General features: G+C 36.2%; 2 protein-coding genes across 10 annotated transcripts in view; one reads left to right on the forward strand and one right to left on the reverse strand.

Moving 5' to 3' along the window:
• The window catches only part of GOLM1 (golgi membrane protein 1), a 55360-nt gene extending 33139 nt beyond the window's left edge, over window positions 1–22221 (forward strand). For all 8 annotated transcript variants that reach the window (XM_077790052.2, XM_085567071.1, XM_085567069.1 and 5 more), the window contains exon 10: window positions 1–22221. In XM_077790052.2, the coding sequence (XP_077646178.2) occupies window positions 1–65 (65 nt within the window). In that variant the 3' untranslated portion in view covers window positions 66–22221.
• NAA35 (N-alpha-acetyltransferase 35, NatC auxiliary subunit) overlaps window positions 4290–22712 on the reverse strand; it is a 26262-nt gene continuing 7839 nt past the window's right edge. For both annotated transcript variants that reach the window (XM_021534429.4, XM_021534427.3), the window contains exons 6-23: window positions 22053–22220; window positions 21144–21210; window positions 20399–20442; window positions 19765–19815; window positions 18951–19034; window positions 18046–18160; window positions 17387–17565; window positions 16261–16320; window positions 14946–15052; window positions 14652–14718; window positions 13334–13432; window positions 11924–12102; window positions 10145–10281; window positions 8458–8525; window positions 8081–8221; window positions 6358–6480; window positions 5181–5261; window positions 4290–4698 (exon numbers count right to left, since the gene is read on the reverse strand). In XM_021534429.4, coding sequence (XP_021390104.1) covers window positions 4639–4698; window positions 5181–5261; window positions 6358–6480; window positions 8081–8221; window positions 8458–8525; window positions 10145–10281; window positions 11924–12102; window positions 13334–13432; window positions 14652–14718; window positions 14946–15052; window positions 16261–16320; window positions 17387–17565; window positions 18046–18160; window positions 18951–19034; window positions 19765–19815; window positions 20399–20442; window positions 21144–21210; window positions 22053–22220 — 1830 coding nt within the window. In that variant the 3' untranslated portion in view covers window positions 4290–4638. The remainder of the gene's footprint in view (window positions 4699–5180; window positions 5262–6357; window positions 6481–8080; window positions 8222–8457; window positions 8526–10144; window positions 10282–11923; window positions 12103–13333; window positions 13433–14651; window positions 14719–14945; window positions 15053–16260; window positions 16321–17386; window positions 17566–18045; window positions 18161–18950; window positions 19035–19764; window positions 19816–20398; window positions 20443–21143; window positions 21211–22052; window positions 22221–22712) is intronic.

A 22712-nucleotide genomic window follows, 5' to 3' on the forward strand; every position in this document is an offset into this window, starting at 1 on the left:
TTCAAAACCATGAAGATATGCAGAACCACTTACCTGACAACAGTGAAGGACGACAGAAGTTGTGAACAAAGGAAGTTCATGATACAACTGAGTCACCTCTTCCTCCAAATGCACTAATGATCCAAGCAAAGTGATCTTAGAAGGTTTTGATTATCTTCTAAAGGCTTGACTAAGGGCACAAATTAAGTAGTATTTTCTTGTGAAGTTTTAGTACTGTTGCAGTGAGGAAAAGCGGTAAATCTCTGGAGGCCTGTTTCAAAGCAGTTTGGCCTCTGCAATGACTTTCTCCTTCCTATAAATTACAAAATTGCAGTCAGGTAGCAATGAAGTTAGTAACTTTGAAGTTGGCTACCTTGTATATCATACTGCAGTAAGCACATGTGTGGATTAGTGGCAGTCCTCTGCCAAGGATGGATCTCTGCTGAGCAATGCGTAGTAGAGAAATCCCCAGCTCAGTTTTAAGAATTTAAGAAGGGGCTGTGTTACTGTAACAAAACAAAGGATGAAAACCAGTCCATGCTGCAGTCTACCCTTGTGTCTGTTCTGGCACTTTTTTACTGCAGCACAGACTGAGAAAGCACAACTAGTCTCAGATACTATGCAGAATGATATATGTACCTGGGCCTCTAAATTAAACTCCTAGATTACACTGTTGAGATGTGTTCTTAGTTTCAAAGTTAAAAAAAAAACAAACCCAAAAAGGATTCTGACAATAGAAGCTTCTTGCTAAGAGATTAGCCAGGAAGATTTTTCTGAAAGCTTTGTTGGATTCCACAAGGTCAGTACTACAGTGTGTTTTGGTTACCACTACCTGGCACGAGTTTAGTGTAAAAATTCAAATTCATAAACTTCAGCAGATTTCTGAAATGCTGTACTACAACTATCCTTTATGTCACCCAGCTCCTGTCTTTTGCAAAAACAGAGGAATGCAAATGCTTGCCTTGTACAACAGCAGTCTCATCTGAAGAGGTAACCAGACTATGCATTTAGAAGACAAGGATGTGTCTTCTACAGGTGAAGCTGTGTTAATCACAATGTATCATCTTGCTAATCCATCTGCAGTCTTTCCCGTAACTTGTTAAATGTAAACTAAAAACTATTTTACTTCCTGTGAGCTAGAAATACCCTCTGATTACACAAAGGCACCCTTACCTGCAGTCCAGCCACCATGTATAGCCTGCTGTTTTGAAGAAATGTTTACATTTGTGTCTCTGGTCCCAAGACCCAACACCCATGTTTGGAGCATTGTTTGTGAGTATGAACCAACCTCTGTTGCAACAACATAGCAGTCAGACAGCTGTGATTAACTTGCCAACCAGCATTCCACTTAAGAAAACACAAATTTGTCTTTGCTTTCTGTTAAAGCACTTCACTTTGTAACTCCTTTTCTGGTGTGTTGTTCTTCAGTGTACTACTTAAGAGCTCCTGTACTGTAAGATAAGGCTGGCTCTTTTGCGTATGAAAAGGGTATTAGTTTTCATCAAGTGAAGGTCAGAGTTTAAGTCAAAAGATGTCTTTTAAGCCTAAACACAGAAACAGTTCACTAAGAGTTTTTCACCATTTAAGTAAGAACTAACTGGCCTGGGCTACTACAGTCAACACAGCAGGGAAAACATGCTTGTAAACAGGAGGGAAGAGGAATGAGCATCTGTTCTAACAAGTATTGGGAAACTCAGGTTATTGGGACTTTTTTTGCAAATAATGACATGTTTCAACATCAAAGTGTTTACCTATAATTTGGATAAAAATACTAAAAATACTTATCCATAATTTGGATTAAAATGCCCATCTTCTAAGCATTTTCCTAGGACTTAATCAGTAAACAATTATGCAGCTGAGATTTAAGTTGATTAGGAATTGAATATTGATTGCTAAAAAGCATGTATTCTAACAGTAAAAAACAGACGGTGAAACACTATATTCAGGTTGAATGAATAGCTTTACCAGTATCAAGTTAAAAATTCCAAAGAATCAAGCACTTAAGGGTAATTAATATATTTCCAGAGGATTATTTTAAAACTAATTGTTTTGGCTACACTTCTGTTTGCCAACTGGATGCTGTCCTCCATAGATATGACCACCTCTGTACAAAGCACACTTGTAAACCTCTGAGGGCAGAGGGTCCAAAAACATGCAAAAGAGCAATGTTCAAAATGAAGGACTACAGTTTTATTCCCAATGACTTCCAGTGCTTCAATCTAACTTGGGTGGTAGATTTCTAGTATACAAGAAGCCTGTACGTTTAGTGTACAGAATTTTAGAATGTAAAGACCTTTAGTTGAACAAGAGATTTATCTGGAACTGTGGCATACATAGTGTTGTCTCTCACTAATTTTTTTAGTTGTGTGAGGCATTACTAGTTTTCTCTAATTATCTTGGTGTTATATTAGCACTTTGGTTTGGTTTTCTTTACAACTAAACTTGATCCATTTTAGGTAAGCATTTAAAAGTAAAAGTATTTAGAAGAATCTCTAGTGTGCTGATGTTATTTTGTACAACTCATCCAGTTCTAATTGTAATGAAAAGGGGAAATAATAATATTTTCTTGGTTCTGCAAATCACATGTAATTTACTTTCTCTTTTACTAGCTGCTTGCTTTGAAGAAATAAAAAAGGCTGTCCTTGAGCTACTGTCATGTAGTTCAGGATTTTTAAGATGGGAAAGATTTTGTGACTTTACAGGAAGCCAGATGAATGCTCTGTGCCATTTTACCTCTACATATTCCAGGTTTTTTATTTCTTTGGCAGCTATATGGAAGCATTCAAGTATATTGATCATGATGATAAGCAAACATGTAATGTGATATGCCATCTCTTTAGCAGAAAATTTGGAAAAAACATGTCTTCAGGACAGTACTTCTGCTTATTTCAGGAAGCTGCAAATTGCTAGAAGACAAGTGAGTGTTCTACTTCAGGGGTTACCCGTGGTTTTCAAGCTCTAGCTCGGGAGTGCTGCTGCTCAGGGGATGAAGCTGAAGTGATATTAATCCACAATAAAATCAGGTGATAGGACTAACACCAAAAAATGCCTTATAGTGAAACACAGAAGAAAAATCAAAACTCCACAATTCTAATATAAATTTTTAGGGGCAGTATGTTTATTGTAGCGCTGGACGCACATTGGGATTTCTCACGCAGCAGGGATTTTCTTTCAAAGCATATGTGCACCTCTGAGAACTCCCAATCCTTTTTTATTACTTTTACTAATTTCTGTATGCATAGAATTTCACAATAGGTCTATGCATATTCATTATGCTGATTTCGTGTTACACTTACAGCTAGTTACACTTGTACTTAGTTTTTGTCAGAAAATACAGAAAGAAGTCTTGGGTTACTCTGCCCTGTCTGTTTCAAGGTCTGAGGAGTCTTTCTTAGCTCTTTTTAGTGTGGAAATTTGCATTTTTTCCTTAGCTGTGACAACTTTGTTAGTGCTAGAGTTACTAGACTAAACAACATATTTCACTTATGTTAGTAAGCTTAAAGTGGCACATTTTACTTAAATCTAAATGGATTTCTACCCTGTTAAATTTTGACTCCATCTCATTAGGTCAATATGGAGTTACAAGCTCATCCCTACAGTGGAAGTCACTGTACACCAAAATGAAGAATTGCCATGTCCAACAAAGGATTTGCTTGTATGGCCTAGGTATGACTTGGCCAGGGCAGGCCTGCTTTTTGTACATTTTTTCCTTGCTTGCTCTTTTGCTATAACACAACAGCTTACCTCTATTTCACATCTGAAAGCCTGGAAGGCATAACTGTTCCAGGAAGGCAGGGATAGGTTTGGAGCTTCTCCTGTTTTGGTAATCTACCTGAAAATTACTACAGAAGACAATAGGATGCAGCAGCCCCATTGCAGTAAAAAATGGAGACTAAAGATCATGCAAAAGTAGCAATTCCTTGTTTGCAGGAGCAAACATTTAAGATTGTTACCAAGTTGCAGAGTTGGTAAAATAGAGGCCTCAGTGTCTGGTGCTATTGCTAGTGACTATTGGGAGTGTCTGCTGTGCAGATTCTCCAGCATTTGGAGAACAAAGACAAAGGAACAATTCCAACTAGGAATCACTCACTCAATAGTTCAATGACTAATTTTCATCTGCTCTTGATATCTATAAAGATCCTTTTAGCTTGGAGGATGTGGTGAGAAAAAAACCCCAGCATTTCTCTATTTACGAACTGAGCAACTCTGATGCAATTAAACAAAAATACAGAAATTCAAAATTTCTCCAAGTGACTTTGTTAAATGCAGAATTGCATCAGCTTAGCTGTGCACATCATCAGACATGAGGCTCTATTGCAATGATTTTTATTCAGTCCCCACTTAGTCAGAACACAGTAGTAAAAATTATTTATGATTAAAATCTGTAATAATATGAACTAAGATACACCGTTTGTTAGTAATAGAATTGATTAAAATCAGCTTCACACATAAAATCTAATAAACTTTATACAAACCACTTAAAATCAGCAGTTGTCATTCAAATCACATAAAGGCAGCAGGATACAGATACTTCGTGTGACAGTACTTTTATCCTGAACGGCCCTCATAGTCCGAGTGCAGCACTAGTTATTCCCTCTCCTAGAGCTGGTATCTGCTACACAGATATTCTTCGAGTATCCTAAGAAAATCTCTTGTACTTCAAACAAGCTTCACAACTGGGAAGTATTTGTGAGGAGAGAAGTCAAATTCTGGAGGAACCTATGAAGAAAAGATTTAAGATCAGATATTAGATAGCAGTACTACTGCACTTAATACTCATTATGAAAACAACCTGCACACAGAAAAAAAACTAAACAGCAACAGGTTGAAAAAACATAGTCATTGTGGCAGCCAGCACTCTCATGACTTTGTTCACACAAGCTGCTGTTTCACTTGCTTGTTCTTGCTATTGAAGAATACCCTTATAGTCTATATTGTCCAATATGTATTTCCCAATTTTTTTTCTCAAAACATTTATTTATAGGTTAGACTTCTCTATATTTAGTTAACTACAACAAACTATTTCCAGGGGAAAAATAAATTGAGTTACTTGCCCTGTTCTTAGAGTAACTACAGCTTGAATATGCTCATTTGGCTCTTAAGAAATCTGTGGTGGCTTTACATAGAATTAGATGAACCATATACAACCTTAATGTATGTATTATTGCATTCTATGTTCAATTGAGCTAGCATTTCCTTACCTTAGAGTCTTTCTTGTGGCCTCCTGCCAGCAGTTTCATGACCACAATATTGGGTTTTGCAACTTTTAGAATTCGATTGACCTAAACATAAAACAGAAGTCTTCAAGTCAAAGCATTTGACCTCACAGTTATTTAAAAGATAATACTGTCATGTTGATATACTATTAGCAATACAGCAGTTCTCTTACAGGATCAGTGTAACAGACATCAGACTGTTTTCGATTTGGTTTTAAATACAACAGCTGAATGGTTTAAATTTAATGAAGGATGCATTTATTTTAATAGTTATTTTTTAAAAAAATTCAACAGGCCACAAAAACCACAGCTTTAATAATTCTTGAACAAAAACATGGGAACTTCGGCAAATTCTGTGGCACTCACACAAATAAGGGTATAGATAAACTCTAGGCATCTAATCTTCAACTTTACAACACAACGGTAAGAGGATCTCATGTATGAAACTGGTGGCTTTTTGTATGGAAGTGTTCTGAATGCGCTCAAAACTTAACTATCTTGGCCTCAAATAGATAGCTCTTATGTAGTACCACCATGATCCAGAGAGGAGAAAGTGAGTCCTAAATTCTCAGGAGGACCTAATCCTGAAACTATTCTTAATTGGCTTAATGTGACAAAAAAAGCATCCTCCTTGCTCCAAAATATAGTCAGAGACACTTAAGGATTTGGACTGTGGACAAAGAGGGAGAAATTCCTACCCATGTTTTCAGCTCAGCGCTGAGAAAATGGCTCCAGGGAACAAGTGCCAAACTGAATCCTCTTCATCCTAATGATACTCAAACCTACTTTCTCCACCTCTCAGGAGTCCATCTGAATTACTAGATGCCAACTAAGCGTGACAGGCATGTTATCACTGTCTGGTTAAAAGTGCTGTGCTTTTAGAAAGGGGCTAGAAGGCAACATGCAAGGAAATAAGCTGCTATCCAGCATCTCAGGTCCTCAGCAGAGAGAGCTTTTTTTTAACAGTGAGCACAACTTTATGCTAGCTGATATACTGAAACAGACGACTGTGCAAGATGCCACCACTCTCCACTGTCTCCTCCTTAATCAAAGCACTCTACTCAGCATTTTGATGAAGTACATTTTGGATCTCAAGGAGATCCAGCTAAAAAAAGACCACTATTTTGAGCAAATACTCATTTTCCTATTATTTCAGTCTTACCTCATTGTCTGGATTCGGAATATTCTCAAGAATCATTTTAGCTTGCTGGTAGTGCTTGCTAGCTGCCATGTAGAGATCTGATGACTGAGGAGGTGGGCTATACTTATTTAAATCAGACATTTCCTAGTTTGTTCAGAAATGCATAAATACATATTAAAATACATAAAATTGAAATTAAAAATTGCCAGGAGATTGTTTTTATCACATTGCTGTATTCAAGAAAAGAGTTATGTCAGCTAAATACCACTTTCAAAATTCAAACGGAAGTTGAAAATATTTACTTCAAATGGCAAATCCCAAGCAACAGCACAGTGCTCAACTATTACAGTGTCACACAACGTAATTAAGTTCTCATAATTTTTATAAAACAGTCTGTTTCTTGAACAAGTTGCCATTCATTTGCTTTAATAGTGGTATGCAACAGGGTATGAAATGACAGGAAAAAGATTTTTTTAAAAAGTATATTTTTTTAATCAAAGCTACAGCAATTCAAATGCTGAAACTGTACAAAACTTCATTTTATATAATTTTGCTTCTTGAATTTTTTTTGTTCTTGATTACAAATTTTAAAAAACTGTTCATTACAAGACCGTGATAATTTCTTAATTTCCACTACAGTGGAAATAACATTCAACAGTTAATAAAATTCAACTGGGGAGAGTAACTGAAATATAAAATACCACTGTTTCAGTTCAGACTAACCCCACAGGCAAGACTAATTGTTGGGTGAGCAGCCAGGGGTACTGCAAACACCTAGCTGAATATGAGCCAACAAACATGCTCTTACTATTAATCAGACAAGCCTCATATGGGATTACACAAGCAGGAGTATGGTCAGCATATCAATAAGATTATCATCCTGAACTCAGTATTCTTGTTCTGTTATCTAAAATACTGCATACAGGGCTGGATCCACTCAGTTCTAGAAAGATGTTGAGATGTGGAGATGGTTGGGGGCCTAGTGAGTATATAAGCCACAAGGAGAAGTCAGTGGAGCTGGACTTTTTCAGTTTCATGGGAAGGATGCTAATGGGTAATTTTAATAGCAGCCTACAACTACTTGAAAGACAGTTACAAAACTGTCAGAAGATAAAGCATCCAAACAATGTAACATGAGAGGCCACAGGTTGTGGCTTGGTAATTCAGTCTGGACATTAGGAAAAAAAAAGTAATACAGCCCTCAATCAGTTATCCTATGATTTAAAGGACCAGAAGAAAGTAACTGAATCAGGTTTAACCAAAGATGTTGGGAAATCTCCAACCTTGACTTTTTTCAGATTTGGCTAGATAAAGACAGAGGTAATGTGATTTTATAATGCTACTTCAAGGAGGAGGCTGGACAAGACAAGCCTTCAGTGGTCCCTTCTAAATATCACTCAATTTTTTTGTTTACTTTGTTTGCCTGCTGCACTAATAAAAAACATGCTGCTATAATTAACCACAGCCAAGAAGTCTGTTAATAGACTTCCAAGAGATTTTATTTTCATGCATATAAACAGAAACATCTTAAACTGCCGTATCAGACCAATTCTTAAACATCTAACTTTATAAAGACTTCAGTCCAATATATCTTGCACAAAACTGAAGCCAGAAGTCCTTGCCATTGTGACATAGCTTCAATGTGAACTTTGAGGTTCTTTTTACTATGACAGTGATATTTAAAGCAGGTGAGTAAATGACTTCTATAAAAGCATGGGCAGCAGCACGTTTGAAGATTACTCACTTTAAATTGCAGGTAGTGCACTGGAGGTGGTGTTATAACACTGTTGAATGGAGCAAATCTGTGCTCATATCGAACTTGTTCACTATCCAGTTCAAACTTAGGTTTTCTTACTTTGCCATCCATGTCAAAGGCAATCATTGTCTAAAAGAAAATGATAAATATGAAGTACTAGCTTTATGTCATATTTTGCTGTGAGGGAGATCAGAATTATGGTATAGGTATAACTGGAAGGATAGAAAAACTGTAGAGAATTTACCATAGAAAATTATAAATTTGAACTTAAATTTCCAGCACCACTACAAAAAAAGAAGGTATGCAAGGTATGCAGGATCCCTATTACAAAAAGATTTGAAACAAATAGAACATAAATAAGTTACCTTGTACATCCCAGCACACATATTTTGGTATGCTTGACTCATGGTGATCTCTCTGCTGAGAGGGCGAACTGCAAATTTTACATAAAAATACATTTTCTTACTTCAGTGTAAGTACATGCATTAATTTCAGATCAGAGGAGTTCTTCCAAATTTCCACAGAGTCACATAACTCTAAATTATAGTTTAAAATAACTAAAGTACAAAGCCTAGACATGCATTTCAGTTCACCTGACTCCTGGTTACATAAAATACCTCAGGACACACCTACCAGTCACATAACACAATTCTACTCTCAATGGAATAAATTGGTCAGTGGTATTGCTATGACGTTATAAACCACTGAACAACAGCCTCAAACACTCAGTCTGTACATAAGAGACCTAGTTCAGGGATCTTTTTGACTTCTAGGGCTAAGAAGTTGAAACACTTTTTATCCTAATAATCCTGACAGCATTCTTTCAAGTTTCCCTTTAGTTTCCAGTGTTTAATTAATGCCAAACTGCCCAACACTTGGCATCTCAAGTATTTTAGTAATTTTCTGAACTTCTAGATGATTTATTAAAAAAATATGGATATTGATCTAGTACTGATATCCAACTGTGATGGATAGAAACTCTCTAACAGTATAAAGTTAGAAACTGTATGTTTATTCGATGTCGGGCAGCGTGCGGGATAGCTCCCAAATACCGCAGCTTCCAAGTGATTACAGAGTCCTTTTATCCATACAAGTATTGAACACCCAAAATACAAATACATAATTTTGGTACATCCCATTCCTTGCTTCATATGCTAATAATTTCAAAGCTATTAAGCATGCATAGTTTGTTCCTTGAAATGGGTCAGTGGTTCCTTTCATGGGGAGGGGTCCCAAAATGAGGAAGTAAATGAAGTCTTCCTCATTCTGATCTTTCTGCCTTTTCAATGCAAATATGACAAATGAACTCTCCCATTCCTTGTCTTCAGTTGGTTTCAGAACAGAGGAGGCCCACAATTGTCTTACATTCCCAAAAGCTATTTGTCAGTTTCTATATTCTTCATTATAAACCCAGCTAACTAAACATTATGCTGACAAGCAATCATTAGTTAACTACTAACTCGTAACTTCATCAAGGCCTACTCATTTATTTTAATCAACTCTAGTAAAGCTTATCTTTAACTAAAATCTTAGCTCCTCTAAAATCTCTAAATTCCTTAAAATTTATGTTTCATAGAGACAAGGGAATTTAGTTGATATGATCCTGAGCTGTTCATATCCAATTGTTTGTTCTCCTTGAAAAGTTGGCAAGGAAAAGAAAGGGAAACTCACCATTGTATAATTAAGAAACATGCTTTAAGAAACCTCTAAAGCCAAATAGAAATCACAGAAATATGCTGAAAGTCTAGTGTTTGAATCTAGTTAGTCACTAAAAGCATAATTCTGCAGGAATTATGAACTCTTGAGGAGGTCCAACACATAACACAACTGATGAAACTCTATACGGTGACTATAAATGAGTTTGTGTTTTTCTGAAAGATCTATTTGAAAGTAAAAAAACTAACTAAATAGGGAACTTTACATTCACCCTTCATAAATATTAGGATATTTTTCCTACCCATATCAGTGTTGCCTATTTAAATTTTGAATTTTAGTTCTATATGGCTGCATAAAAGGGGGAAAAAAATGTGTTAACACTCTACATCTAGGTACCTTTCTTCTTTTTCTTTGTTTTTTTACTACTACGGCCTTTCTGTTGTTCTTCCATTATCCTCTCCTCTGCCATTTGAGAGCTGTCGGCACGGCTCAGTGTTGACATCAGCCAGGCATAGAGGAACTCTGAGAGGTACCTGCACAGAAGCCATACAGAACTGTTACGGGCTGTGGTGCTCCATGCACTCGTCCTGCACATGTCCCACCCAGTACCAAGGCATGTGCTCCAAGAGGTAAAGGATGTGTCCTAGCAAAGGACCATGCTTATGGCCCATGAAAACACTTTGTTTTGTATGGCTGGAATCAACTCCTTGGTCTACGTTCAAGTTCTGGTTCAGATTCAACCACAAACAGCTCAAAGTGTGCAAGCTTCTTACACATTTACTAAGTGAAGTCTAAGCTTATTTCAAAACTCCTGTATGACCAAATTTTTCTAGAACTCTTCTCCCACCAAATCAAGTGTTTTTTTTTAAAGATACTATGTTAATACCTTTTCTACTTTTGTTTCTTATGACTTGTTATTCTGAGAAACAAGATAACTTTATACTGCCTTTCTAAAGCATTAAAAAGCTGTGAATTACTACATAAAGGGGCCAAGCCCATAGACACACAACATACATATGCAGTTCTTTCAGAGTTAAAGAGACAACTTTAAGAACATTTTTTAGAAGGTGGAAGTGAGTCCAATAAATATCTTACTTGACTTGAAATCAAAAGTAATAGGGAAAAAAGAATAGAAAAACATTACAGATTTGAAGTACAATAAAAATGTAGTAATAGTTACAAAAATGTTGTAATCAGAAGAAAAATTACTGAGAAATTTGAGTTTCATTTGCACATCACCTCTCAGAAACTGTTTTTCCTTTTTTTTCCCTTGAGTAAAAAAGCAGTTAACATGACAATTCCAACAAAGAGTGGTTTTAATAAAATGGTAGAGGGAAATATGGGCAGGTAGAAAAGGTACTGTCTTCTACAAAAGTTGGTGTTACTGATTGAGTTACTAATTGAAAAAGACTGCCATCTTCTGGTAACTTATGAAATATTAATTTTCTCACTTAATCCACTGCTGAAACAACGAAGAAATGCAATACATTGAAGTTTGTATCATTTGCACTGTTTTAACCTTTCAGTAAGAAGGCTTATGGCTGACATAGGAATCTCTTGGTAGTTTAAAAAAAAAATTCAAAATTCTCTTTTGGCACAAGCCAGTAACTATGAAAAATAATTAATGTGAATGGAAGTGGAAAAATAGAAGTATTCTCTTTCCAAATAATGTGATAATTTTCACTAAAGGTGGAGGATGTCTCTTCAAATATACCCCAGATAAGAAGTTAATTTTAGCTAGTCAACTTTCAGATTACACATATGACTTAAAACTGGGCAGAACTTTTCCAGAATACTAGAGATCAATAAGACTAGTTGATCCTGACTACAAAGGCAGGAAAGAATAAAGGAAATTGCTTTTCTCCTGCATGCTCTTGCCTACCAAAATCAGCACACATTTCATTCACTGAATGAAAAGACCCTCTGCCAAAAAGCTAAACAGAGTGAGAATTATTATTTCAGGAAAAAAAAGGTGTATTATATTTAGTAAGCTTAAAAACCTAGAGACCAACAGATTTTTTTCTCCACTTGCAATAATATAAATATTGCTCAACACAGTGTTCATCAAGCTTGAGATCACAAAATTGTATTTGAAGTCCCTTCTTCAAATATGTGTAATTATAGCTCTCTGGGAGCATCCCCCCTCAAAGAGCTGTCAATAAAGCATCTTCTTACCAATAGATGTAGTAATATTCATGCATACTGTAAAGTTCTAACTCAAAGCCACTGAGAAGATACTGTATCATAATACGAAGGTTGTGATATAGGACCCAGGTGCCCAAGCATGCCAAATGTTGCCTTTGTGGTTCTTGCTTCAGTAACATGCTATGAAGCGCTGCATCTACTTTCTCTGCCTGTTGAAAAAAAACAAAGGACCTCGAAGTAATAGACAAAGGAGGAAAAATATTTGACTGAAACAGCATCCTAAGCCAGAAATAAAATCTTAACAAATTGGGTTGGTAAACACATGCTCCAGATTAAAAGATGGAAATAAGTCTAGAACTGTCAGAAAACTGCAGTGACACTCACCTAAGTAAATTCTGCTGCATAGAACAAAAATATTGTACACAGTAATGTAGCAAGAACATTAAATAGGTAAAAGTTGTAATTTTTAAATGTATTTGTATATAGATCATTAGCAGTCACATGAGCACAAACTCAGAACCCATTACATGCTGTTGTTCATTGTTCTATATTGGCAATAATTATTTCTCTTCAAAAAAAAAAAAAAAACCAAAAAAACAACCTAGCTGCACTGAAAAGTAAATTTATAAGCTTTATATGCAAGAAACACATTGTGTTCCACCAGAGTAACTAAAATATTGCCAAGACCAATTTTGTCTTAAGAAGCAAGTTGCATGGAAGACAAAGTCTCTCACAGCAGGAATATCATCAGTAAGCCTAAACAGAACTATCCATATAACCTGCTACTAAATGAACTAAACAGCTCAGCTACAATACTGCAACAAACTCAAATCATCTTGAAGAAGATGGAGCACACAAAATCACCCTCCAAGTTCCTCAATTGTTCTCCTTGCCACATACATCTTGGGAAATATTTTATTATTATATGGCTCTCACTGCTGAGGAAACTTATTTCCTGCAAGAAAGAATTTTTTTTTTCTCATCTCTCCCCATTCTTAAGAGATGTCCAAAATTAGTCAGAGCACATATTTTAAAGTGGTTTTTTTTATAAACTTATATCTACATCATATGTAGGTCTAAGGCTGAATTTTCCAAGGTGTCTTGTAAGCACACCTTATCTTACCTGGTTACATCCTGCAGACTGATAATCACAAGCAGGATAGAGACAAAAAGCTGTGCAATTACCATTAGATTATATTGCAACAGGTCTTTCTGAAGTTTATTTACTAGACAAAGCTAATCTTAAAAAATGTAGTATGTTTTTGTTCAGCACATCTAGCATGAAGTTTTTGGATGCATCCTAACAATTTCTTATGCTGAATTTTAGGTGCCCTTGCGTCAAGGATTTTCCATCATTCATTTAGAATTTAGTACCATGCTTCACTCTGGCAATAATATACCTGGAAAGAAACTTTGTTGGCCTGCTGCCTAGGACATTACCTCATCTTGTAGTGTGGCAAATTCCTCAAGGATGTGGCCTAGTTTATCTCTCTGACGAGCTCTGTTGTGTCCATGGATTTGAATCAGACTACAGAATGGCTGAAAGAAGCAAAGTGAAATTTTAAATTACCAATACAACTTTGAAACTACAGAAGTACTATGATGTCTATCTAGGCACCTGATTCATACATCTACATTAAGAGGTGGGTTCCTTACCACTCCCTACAAAGTGCAAGTCAGCAGGAAAGTAAACTCTACGGAGTGATGCAAGAGCCAATTTCTCCGTACAAAAGTCAATGTGAGATTGAGTCAGCATCCTTTAGGAAGGTCACCAGGGGCTAAAGAGGTATTTCTTATGCCTAAATCCATGTGTCCAGGTGGTTAAGGTAGCCAAGCCCGACCTGTATCAGAAACACTATGTCCAACAGGACCAAGGCAGTGGTGGTCCCTCTGTACTCAGTACTGGTGTATGAGGTCTTGCCTCAAATCTCATTTATTTCTGGGCCTCTCACAAGACAGACACTGAGGGAGCAGAGCCACAGCAGAGCAATGGAGCTGGTGAAAGGTCGGGAGCAGAAGTCCTGTGAGGAGCAGCTGAGGGAGCTGAGGGTGTTTTTATTTTACCCTACAGAAAAGGAGGCTCAGGGGAGGCCTTATCAATCTCTACAACCGCTTGGAAGGAGGGTGCAGCCACGTGGAGCTCATCTCTTCTGTCAAGTGACAGGACAAGAGGAAATGGCCTCAAGTTGTGCCAGGGGAGGTTTATACTGAATATTAAGAAAAATTTCTTCACAAAGAAGTTTGTCAATCATTGGAACCAGCTTCTCAGAAAAGTGGTTCAGTCACCATCTCTGGAAGTATTTAAAAGATGTGTAGTTATGGTACTTAGGGACATGATTTAGTGATGGACTTGGCAGTACTGGTTTAGACTCAATGAGCTTGGAGGTCTTTTCCAACCTAAGTAATTCTGATTTTGTTATGATTTTTATCATGCCAGTTCAATAACAGAATCTTAGAAAACTGAAACTGGACGAAATGTAAAATTATTAGTGATATGGATTTGTGGCATCTGTGGCATCTGTAAAGAGTAGATGCAGATTCCTTGTAAAGTGAAATGCTAAATAAAAATCTGGAAGCAGAGGAAAACTAGCAATAATTACACTGGATATTTAAAAGTCATTACCAATTTAAGATGGCCAACTTCTTCAACTTTGCCTTCATGTCAGGTGTGTAAAATAACTTGTCTCATTTTCAAATGTATGCAAATCTGCCAAGTGCTCACACACACATACATGTTGTAATTGGAAAGAACACTTACCCGAACACAGTGTGTGACAAAGGAATCAATATAGTCTTTTGCCTGGTGGTTATTATAAAGACAACACCTAAAAAAGAAATATCCATGTACCTACATATTTTTTATAGATGCCACCAGTCTATGTAGCACAAAACAAGAAAGAAACATGAGTGCAGCAACAGCAACTGACTCCTTCATATGCAAGCACTACAAAAAAAATGCATCCTTTTTGTACATTTGTCATTGCTCTTGTAAGCAGAAATACTTTTTCATCAGACATGTAAACACATACAAGTACACTCAAGATCCACTTACTTTGGAGAAAGTACTGGAGGACTGACGAAAGATCTTAAGGCATCTTTTACCATGTCTTGCATGAGATGAGTACCAAACACCTTCTTGTTATCTACTAGAAAAGTTGTCTAAAAGATGTGTTTTTAGAAATACATTTTAAGTTAATAGTAATGCTCTAGAATTACTAATAGAAAGCTCTGGCAATACCTATTATATATAATAAAATTGTAAGATCACTTTAAGAATTAAAATGGTTCAACAAGGTCCAAGGTTAAAGACTCAGAAATACTGAGATCTGACATTTCTGTGGTATTCCCAGGACACCAAATACAGCTCTGTTACTTGCATAATAGAGTTCATGCAAAATTGTTTAATTTCTTGGATGATAAATCAGGTATTTCTGAAGATTTGCGTAAAATATGTGCCTTCTCTGGACACAGATGACATATCTCCAGACTACTGCTGGCGTTTTTCAATCCCTCTGGATGCTACTACTTACATCAGTCATGTCTGATACTCATATAACTTCCCTCCATGAGTTCTGTGTCCCTTTCTTACACGGTTCTCCAACAGTTGAAGAAAAAACTCTGCTGTCAGGCACCCACAGGGATTACAGAAATACATGCAGTGGAAGGTGAGAACACACACACTAAGAACACATTTTACTTGCCCATAGTTATAGTCCATTGGTTCTACCCATGGTTTAATAGGGACCAAATGTAAAGAAGTTCTGGCATCTTAGGGGCACCCTATTATTCTGCACCAACCATCAGTTTTACTGTAGTGGCAATAGAAGCAGTCTGTACATTAAGTTCTGTCCAAAAAGTGAGATGAATATAAATATCAGCCCCAAAATGGCAAAGCACATGGAGAGCAGCATAAAAATGTGTGTACAGGCACAGCTTTATGGCGGAGAAAAAAAAATTAAAATGCTGTTTTAATTAGCATGTACTAAAATGACCAAAGCAACAGTGTTTAAAAAATATTTTAAAAATTAGATCAAAACATAAGCCTCCATATATAGAATCACAGAATGGTTTGTGTTGGAATGGACCCTATAGATCATCTAGTTCCAAACCCCCAGCCATGGGCAGGGACACTTCCTGGCCTTGAACACTTGGTGGAGCACCCACAACTTCTCTGGGGAGCCTGTTCCAATGCCTCATCATCCTCATAGAAAAGCATTTCTTCCATAATACTCAATACATAAATATCACCAGAACATTTTTTACCACTTAACTATTATTAACTTACATGCACATTACTGAAATACTTAATAAGAGGAATCTATAATGAATACAGAAGTATTTTATTAATAGACATAATTAAAACTTGCCTGTAACAGGGATCTTGAAAGAACACATGGTGATTGCTCACTAAACTCGCAGAAAAAGTCCTAATGTATACACAGGAAAAGAAAAAAAAAAGACAAATCAGGTTAATATACCAATTTATATATGTATAAATATAAAATAAATCATTTTTACACACAGACATGCATCCTTTTTAAAGAAATATACACACCTGTGTAAATACACCAATATTTTGTTTAAAAGCATACAAAGAGCATAGCTTACACAGATTGTAAGAAACAGACCATGAATAACTTAAACATAACAAAATTTATTATGAAGATTTTGTGCAATTACTTTTGCCTAACAAAAAGGTTTCTGAATTTTCAAATGCAACAACTAGAAAGATGATAGTACAGGAAAAGATACTGAGATTGTTAAGATCATGATCTAACTACAGCAAGTATTGAACAAAACTGAGAATTGATTTTAAAAAATTGATTGAAACCCAGGAAAGGTTTAACTGGTACCAGACGCTTCATGCAAACACTCCTTTCTTTAATTAAGAGGAAATAGAAAGCCAAGAGGTTTGCTGTAACTTTATCTCTTTTATCAGTCAGTGAATGCATGGATACCAAAAAATATTTCAAGCATTTAAGTGTCTTCTAATAAATGTAGGTAGTAACTAAGAGTAACATTAGTTATTCAGGAAAGAACATAAGCAGTTGCTTAGCTTTATGCCTATTTAGGAAACTGCATGCTTAAACACCTAATTAGTGCTCTCTTGTGTTATAGGCACATGTGCAGAATACTGCTTAACGAATTTGAAAAAAATCAGGTATATAGCAAAGAATTATGTTATGCTGCTGTAGACACAGATCTTCAACCAAAGAAACCTGCTTGGGCTTTGCCAATAAGACATAGTTACTTAATGAATTACGGGAAAAATTTGATGTTTGAGAGGAGAAAAGGTCTTTGTCAAAAGAAGAAAAGTATAACTATCAGGAAGGATAGTAAACTTTGAAACTGACCCTAACAGTTAAAAACACCAAATACATGCACAGTGCTCAGTTTTCTCTACAGTCAGCAAGTGCATGCACACATGGAATGATTTTTTTGCAAATCATTTTCAGATCTTTTTGGCAATAAATAAGAAATATTCATGCTTACCAGTATACAGTGCAAGTTACTTAAGTTGACTACTTCACATACAGTTTTTATTCTGTCTATTAGTTTGGAAAAATAATTGACCATTTCTTCCCTTTTAATAATTTTTGCGTATCGAGGGAAAGTTGGTGGCAGCAGTCTCTGATTAACAAGTGGCTCAAACCCCATCATAATAGGATGATCTAAAGAAGGAGGGGAGAGAGACAGAAAAGCTGCATGTATGTTGTGTTTTCAAAACCCCCTTCAATAATACAAATTATTTAATTAGCCAAAATGAATTCTTTAAAGTGACAGTTAACTTCCTTAGACTCCAACAACCCAACTAAGACAATGATTACTCTTTATAAAACCTGCATCCTCCTGTAAAAACAGTGAAGTACTGTTCCCTATTTTAAAATGGCATATACACTAATTCTAAGTGCAATGCACTTAATCAAAAGTTCACATTAATTCTGGCTTTGAAATGACATCATTGCTTCCAGGAGAACCACCACCTGGTAAAATAAAATTAAAATCAAACAATGCAAATCTGTAACAACTTGCATATAAGTGTTTTAATTCAAAGTAAATAGTGATTTCAACTTTTTAAAAATACACAGATATTTATGTTTATGAAGGGATCATATCGAGAAAAGGAAAAAATGGTGTAATTTGATACATACCTCCTTTAGTGGTATCATTCTGTGCCTGCATACCATGATGCAGTGAATTGTGTATGGCAGAGAGCAAGTCAGCTGCCTGAGTCATTAGTTTCTGAGCTTCTGCAACTGCACTCGTCTGAAAGGCAGGAAACAATTATTATCATTACAAACCAATACATTTTGACTATCTAATTAATGTTAGTATATGAAAAAAGAAAGGGCATTAAGATTCTGATATTCTTACATAACTAGTTCTGAAAAAAACCCAAACAATCCAATACTTTTGTGTGGTAGTGTTCTTTGTATTTTATGTAACTCTACATAAATTCAATGTTGTGTATTTTGCTGTGTAAGACTTTACAATAGTACAACTGAAAGTCTTGTAAACAATGCATGAGAATCTGCTTAGGGGGGCATGTAGCTCTTCCCCTCTCAACAATTAGGAAATCTTATATTCAAAAAACAGGCAGATTGTATGGAATGCTATTAAATTCCTCTTCTCAGACCAAAGATATCTAGATATGAATTTGGTATCACATGTAAGGAAAAGCATACAGTTCTTCTGATATGGACAAAATACTGCACAGCATCAAGTAACTCCACAGGAGGGAATTGAACTCAAACAAGAAGTTTTGTTCATGTGTGAAAAGATTAATTAGAAATCTATAAATATTTTAAATGTTTTATAATGAATATTCTGTCTTTCTGCAAGGCCATAATAATGCCAGCTATTAGCCTTCCCTGTGTTTCCCACTTTGAACAAAAATTAAGTTTTTGCCACTGTAAGGCTTTATTCAAAGCTTTACCTCCATCCACATCAATTCAAATCTCCAGGATCTACACAGTAATTGCCTGATCTTAAAAGAATGAAAAATGGGTACTTCATAGGATCCAAATTCAAACACAAAAATGCCAAATGAACATACCTCTTTTTTCGTAAAAGCTATTAGTACAGTGAGTAAGATGCGTGTGAACTTGACTCTGCTGAAGACAGCTAAACATTGTTGATGCTGTAATAAAATAATACTGCTAATTACCAAGCAGTAGGTATTAGATCATAGAATCACAGACTATCCTTTGTTGGAAGGGACCCAGAAGGATCATCCAGCCCAACTCCTGGCCCACTCCAAGTGCCACATCATGTGTTTGAGTGTGGTCCAAATTTTCCTGGACTCAGAGTTTTAGTGCTGTGACCACCACCCTGGGGAACCTGTTCCAGTGCCCAACCACTCTCTGGCTGAAAACTCTGTTTCCAATATCCAACATACAACCTCACCTGACACAACTTCAGACCTTTCCCTGAAGTCCTGCCACTGGTCACCACCAAAGAAGATGTCAGGGCCTGCCCCTCCTCTTCTCCTCACAAGGAAGACGTAACTGCAATGAAGTCTCCCCTGAGAGTCTCCTCATCTCCAGGCTGAACAGAGCAAGTGATCTCAGCTTCTCCTCATACAGCTCCCCCTCAAGGCCATTCATCATTTTCATGGTCCTTTTTTGGACACTCTCTAATACTTAATGGCTTTCTTGTATTGTGCTGTACAGAACTCCCACAGGACTCCTGCCCTCCCTGCACAAACTGCCACACAAAAAGCCTGAGCATGCCCTGCTTTTTGACAGCTCTTCCCCATGCTCCTGGTGGTCACACTTCCTGGCTGCTTCTTATATGCAGGGGTGTGATTATGCCATATTTAAATCTCCCATTTACATCCATGAAATCCAGGGAAAAAAGCAAACAATTACTTCAAGTTCAACTTCAGGATCTCTCTCTTCTCCTTGTCGACTTCGGGTGCTCTGCAAGGTAAAGAAATGTCAAATAATTTACTAAAAATTGCAAAGGGAAGCTACTGATAAAATCCCTTTGCCTTCTCTAAAACATCCACCTGTTAAATAACCTGCAAAATCAGTTTTCAAATTCAAAGTTTCTTAATATATAATCTAGATACTTGAATGACTCTCCTATAGTAATATGATCTATCTCAGTAAATTCTACAAATAAGCAAGGAAAGTGCATGAACGCTTTACCTTATAAGCTGTGGTATAGGAAAATTAGTTAACTTCTTTAACATCACATAGTATATCTGCCTTTAACCTGAAAGTTAAACACCTACTTTCTGTGTCCCAGCTCAGTGTATCCTCTACATCATGATTCCAGCTACTACTAGTGAAGCAACTACTAAGGAGTGTACAAATGAAGTCTGAAGATTTAGCTAAAAGGCAAACTAAAAGCATACTACAGAAACCATTATGGCAGTACTTCAAAAACCCCACCATAATGACACAAACCTCCTTCATTCCTCATAATCCAACTCCCTGCCCCAAACCTATGTTAAGTACACCTGAAATATAATTGACAAGACAAACATTAAAACAATACCTTCACTCGTCTTTGCATGTCATCTTCTACATCCTTCAGCATACCTGGAAAAAAACACAGCATGATTAAAAGCAGAGAAGCATTCCTAGGAACACCTTCACCACTCAGGGAAAAAGAAGTTTTATGGAGAAAGTCTAACTCAGAAGAGCTTTACATTTCCATTAGCCAAAGACTACACAAAAAATAATCTTGTGAGGAATGGTGGGGATGTTTCGGAACAACCAAAAATCAGAATATAGACCAACTGATGCAAAGCTAAAGAGTGCACAAACTTTTCAAAAATACATCAGTGGAAAGCTCAAATACATATACAAAAAATTCGTGCATCAAAAGATTAACATACGTACTTATGGATGTACCTAATAACATATGTATTCATAGCTGTAGAGCTACTAGATTGCTATTTTTTGTAATGCAACCTGTTTAGAGGACAACAAATTATGAAGCAAAAAAGAATTCAAGTAACGCACTTTCCTGTATCTTTACTGTGATGAGCTCATGCCTAACCACTTCACTGGCACATCTAAAAGCACTTCTTCTGTTTCTCAAGGATTTAACAAGACAACTGAACCTTTTTTCCAAGGAAAAATAATTTAATCTCTTTTTTATCAAGTCAGCAATTTCCACAAGACAAATAAAAGACTTAACAGCTAAGACTCCTAGCAATTAATCAGATGTGTCTGAAAGCAATCACATGCTCAAAAGAGAGGCTGCTGGACAGATACAAAGAAACCATAAACTGTACCTGTAACTCTAAGATCTGTCACACTGTTGGCCATTTTAAATCCATATGTCATTGACTGAAAATCTTCCTAAAAAAGAAAGATCAAGGAAGCAATATGTAGTGAAATATAAAATCTGTAGTTACATTTTCAGGTTGGGGTTTGAGATTTTTTTTTTGTTTGGGTTTTTTGGGAGTGGTTTTCTTATAGGTTTTATGTCTTTTTGATACTTTTTCTCTTTTGGATGAATGGTGGGGGTGTGCTTTTGTTTCATTTCATCAAGTACAGAAGTCCAGATTTATTCTACACAGCTGAATACACTCAATGAATACACTGAATGACTTGCCCACCCAAATCCAGCTTGAGGTAATTATTTTCTGCAAAAATTCTTAATAACAATATGCCCTTCATATTTTCATCAAGTGACACCCTTCCAATATGTTACAAAAACTATAGCTGCAAAATAGTATTTGATCCATTTTAGATACAGTCAGCAAGAGTGACTTGTCCAAGCTCAGAAGAAACAGATTGCTCTGAGCACAGAAAACAGGACTCTGATCTCATTGCCAGATAGACGTTTTAGACAAAATGCAATAATGACTAACATGAAAAAATAAAAAAAATTAAACTGGAAGATAACCACAACTGAAACGTTATTTCAAATGGTTAAACACAAGACTTGCACTGCTTCTTGATTAAGATATTTATGTGGCTCCAATATTCAAGGAAAATACGGAAGAGCATGAAACACCTTCATTGTGGAAAACTGTACTTTAAAGGTATCCAGTCTAATACTTTTAGGATGATGAACTGCTATTCCTACAGTATACTTGAATTAAACACTAACAAATGCCACTAACACATTGTTTTACTTGCACTATGGATGGTATAATGTCACATATTTAACCCCACAGGAGATGGGAAACACATACCTCCTCAAAAACAGCTGCTTTATTAACCTTTTCTCTGGCAATATCACAGATTTTTAGGATTCCGAGAGCAAAAGCCTTCATAGCAGGATCTTCTATGAAGTCTGGGTTATGAATATAAAGGCAAGTGAATACTGTCTGTGCCAAGGAATGTCCTTCTAACCATGTTATCTAGAGAAAAGGAAAATAAATATTTAACTCATGACAGCCAAGTCCTCATTTTTATAGATCCATTCTTTTTCCATTTTACTGTGCTTCAAAAACTCATTAAGAAACTAAGCCTTAAAAATTAAGGTTACCTTATCAAGTACCAAAAAAGGGCAAGTGAAGGTGTTTCAAGCCTAGAATTCTGGTGTTGGATAAAACTCATCTATGAGTTCTAACTCCTGTGATTTAGACATGACATTATGTTAAGAGAGCTTCACACTTACAAACTTTCTCTGCATAAAAAGTGAATGGGAAAATTCAAATGACTATGTTCTTCATGGTCTCTCTCTTTTACATCATAAAAGCCTCTGGTCACAAACCCCTCTCTCTACCACTTCCATGTTTCTTTAAGCTACAGGGAAAGATTCAGTAACTTAAATTTCTATCTTGAAATAGCAAAAAATTAAGTAGAATTGTATTTTTAATATCACTACTGTGCCTTCTGGGGACCAGATG

The sequence above is a fragment of the Lonchura striata genome, chromosome Z (genome assembly GCF_050655825.1).
Source record: "Lonchura striata isolate lonStrDom1 chromosome Z, ASM5065582v1, whole genome shotgun sequence".
Lineage (NCBI taxonomy): Eukaryota > Metazoa > Chordata > Aves > Passeriformes > Estrildidae > Lonchura > Lonchura striata.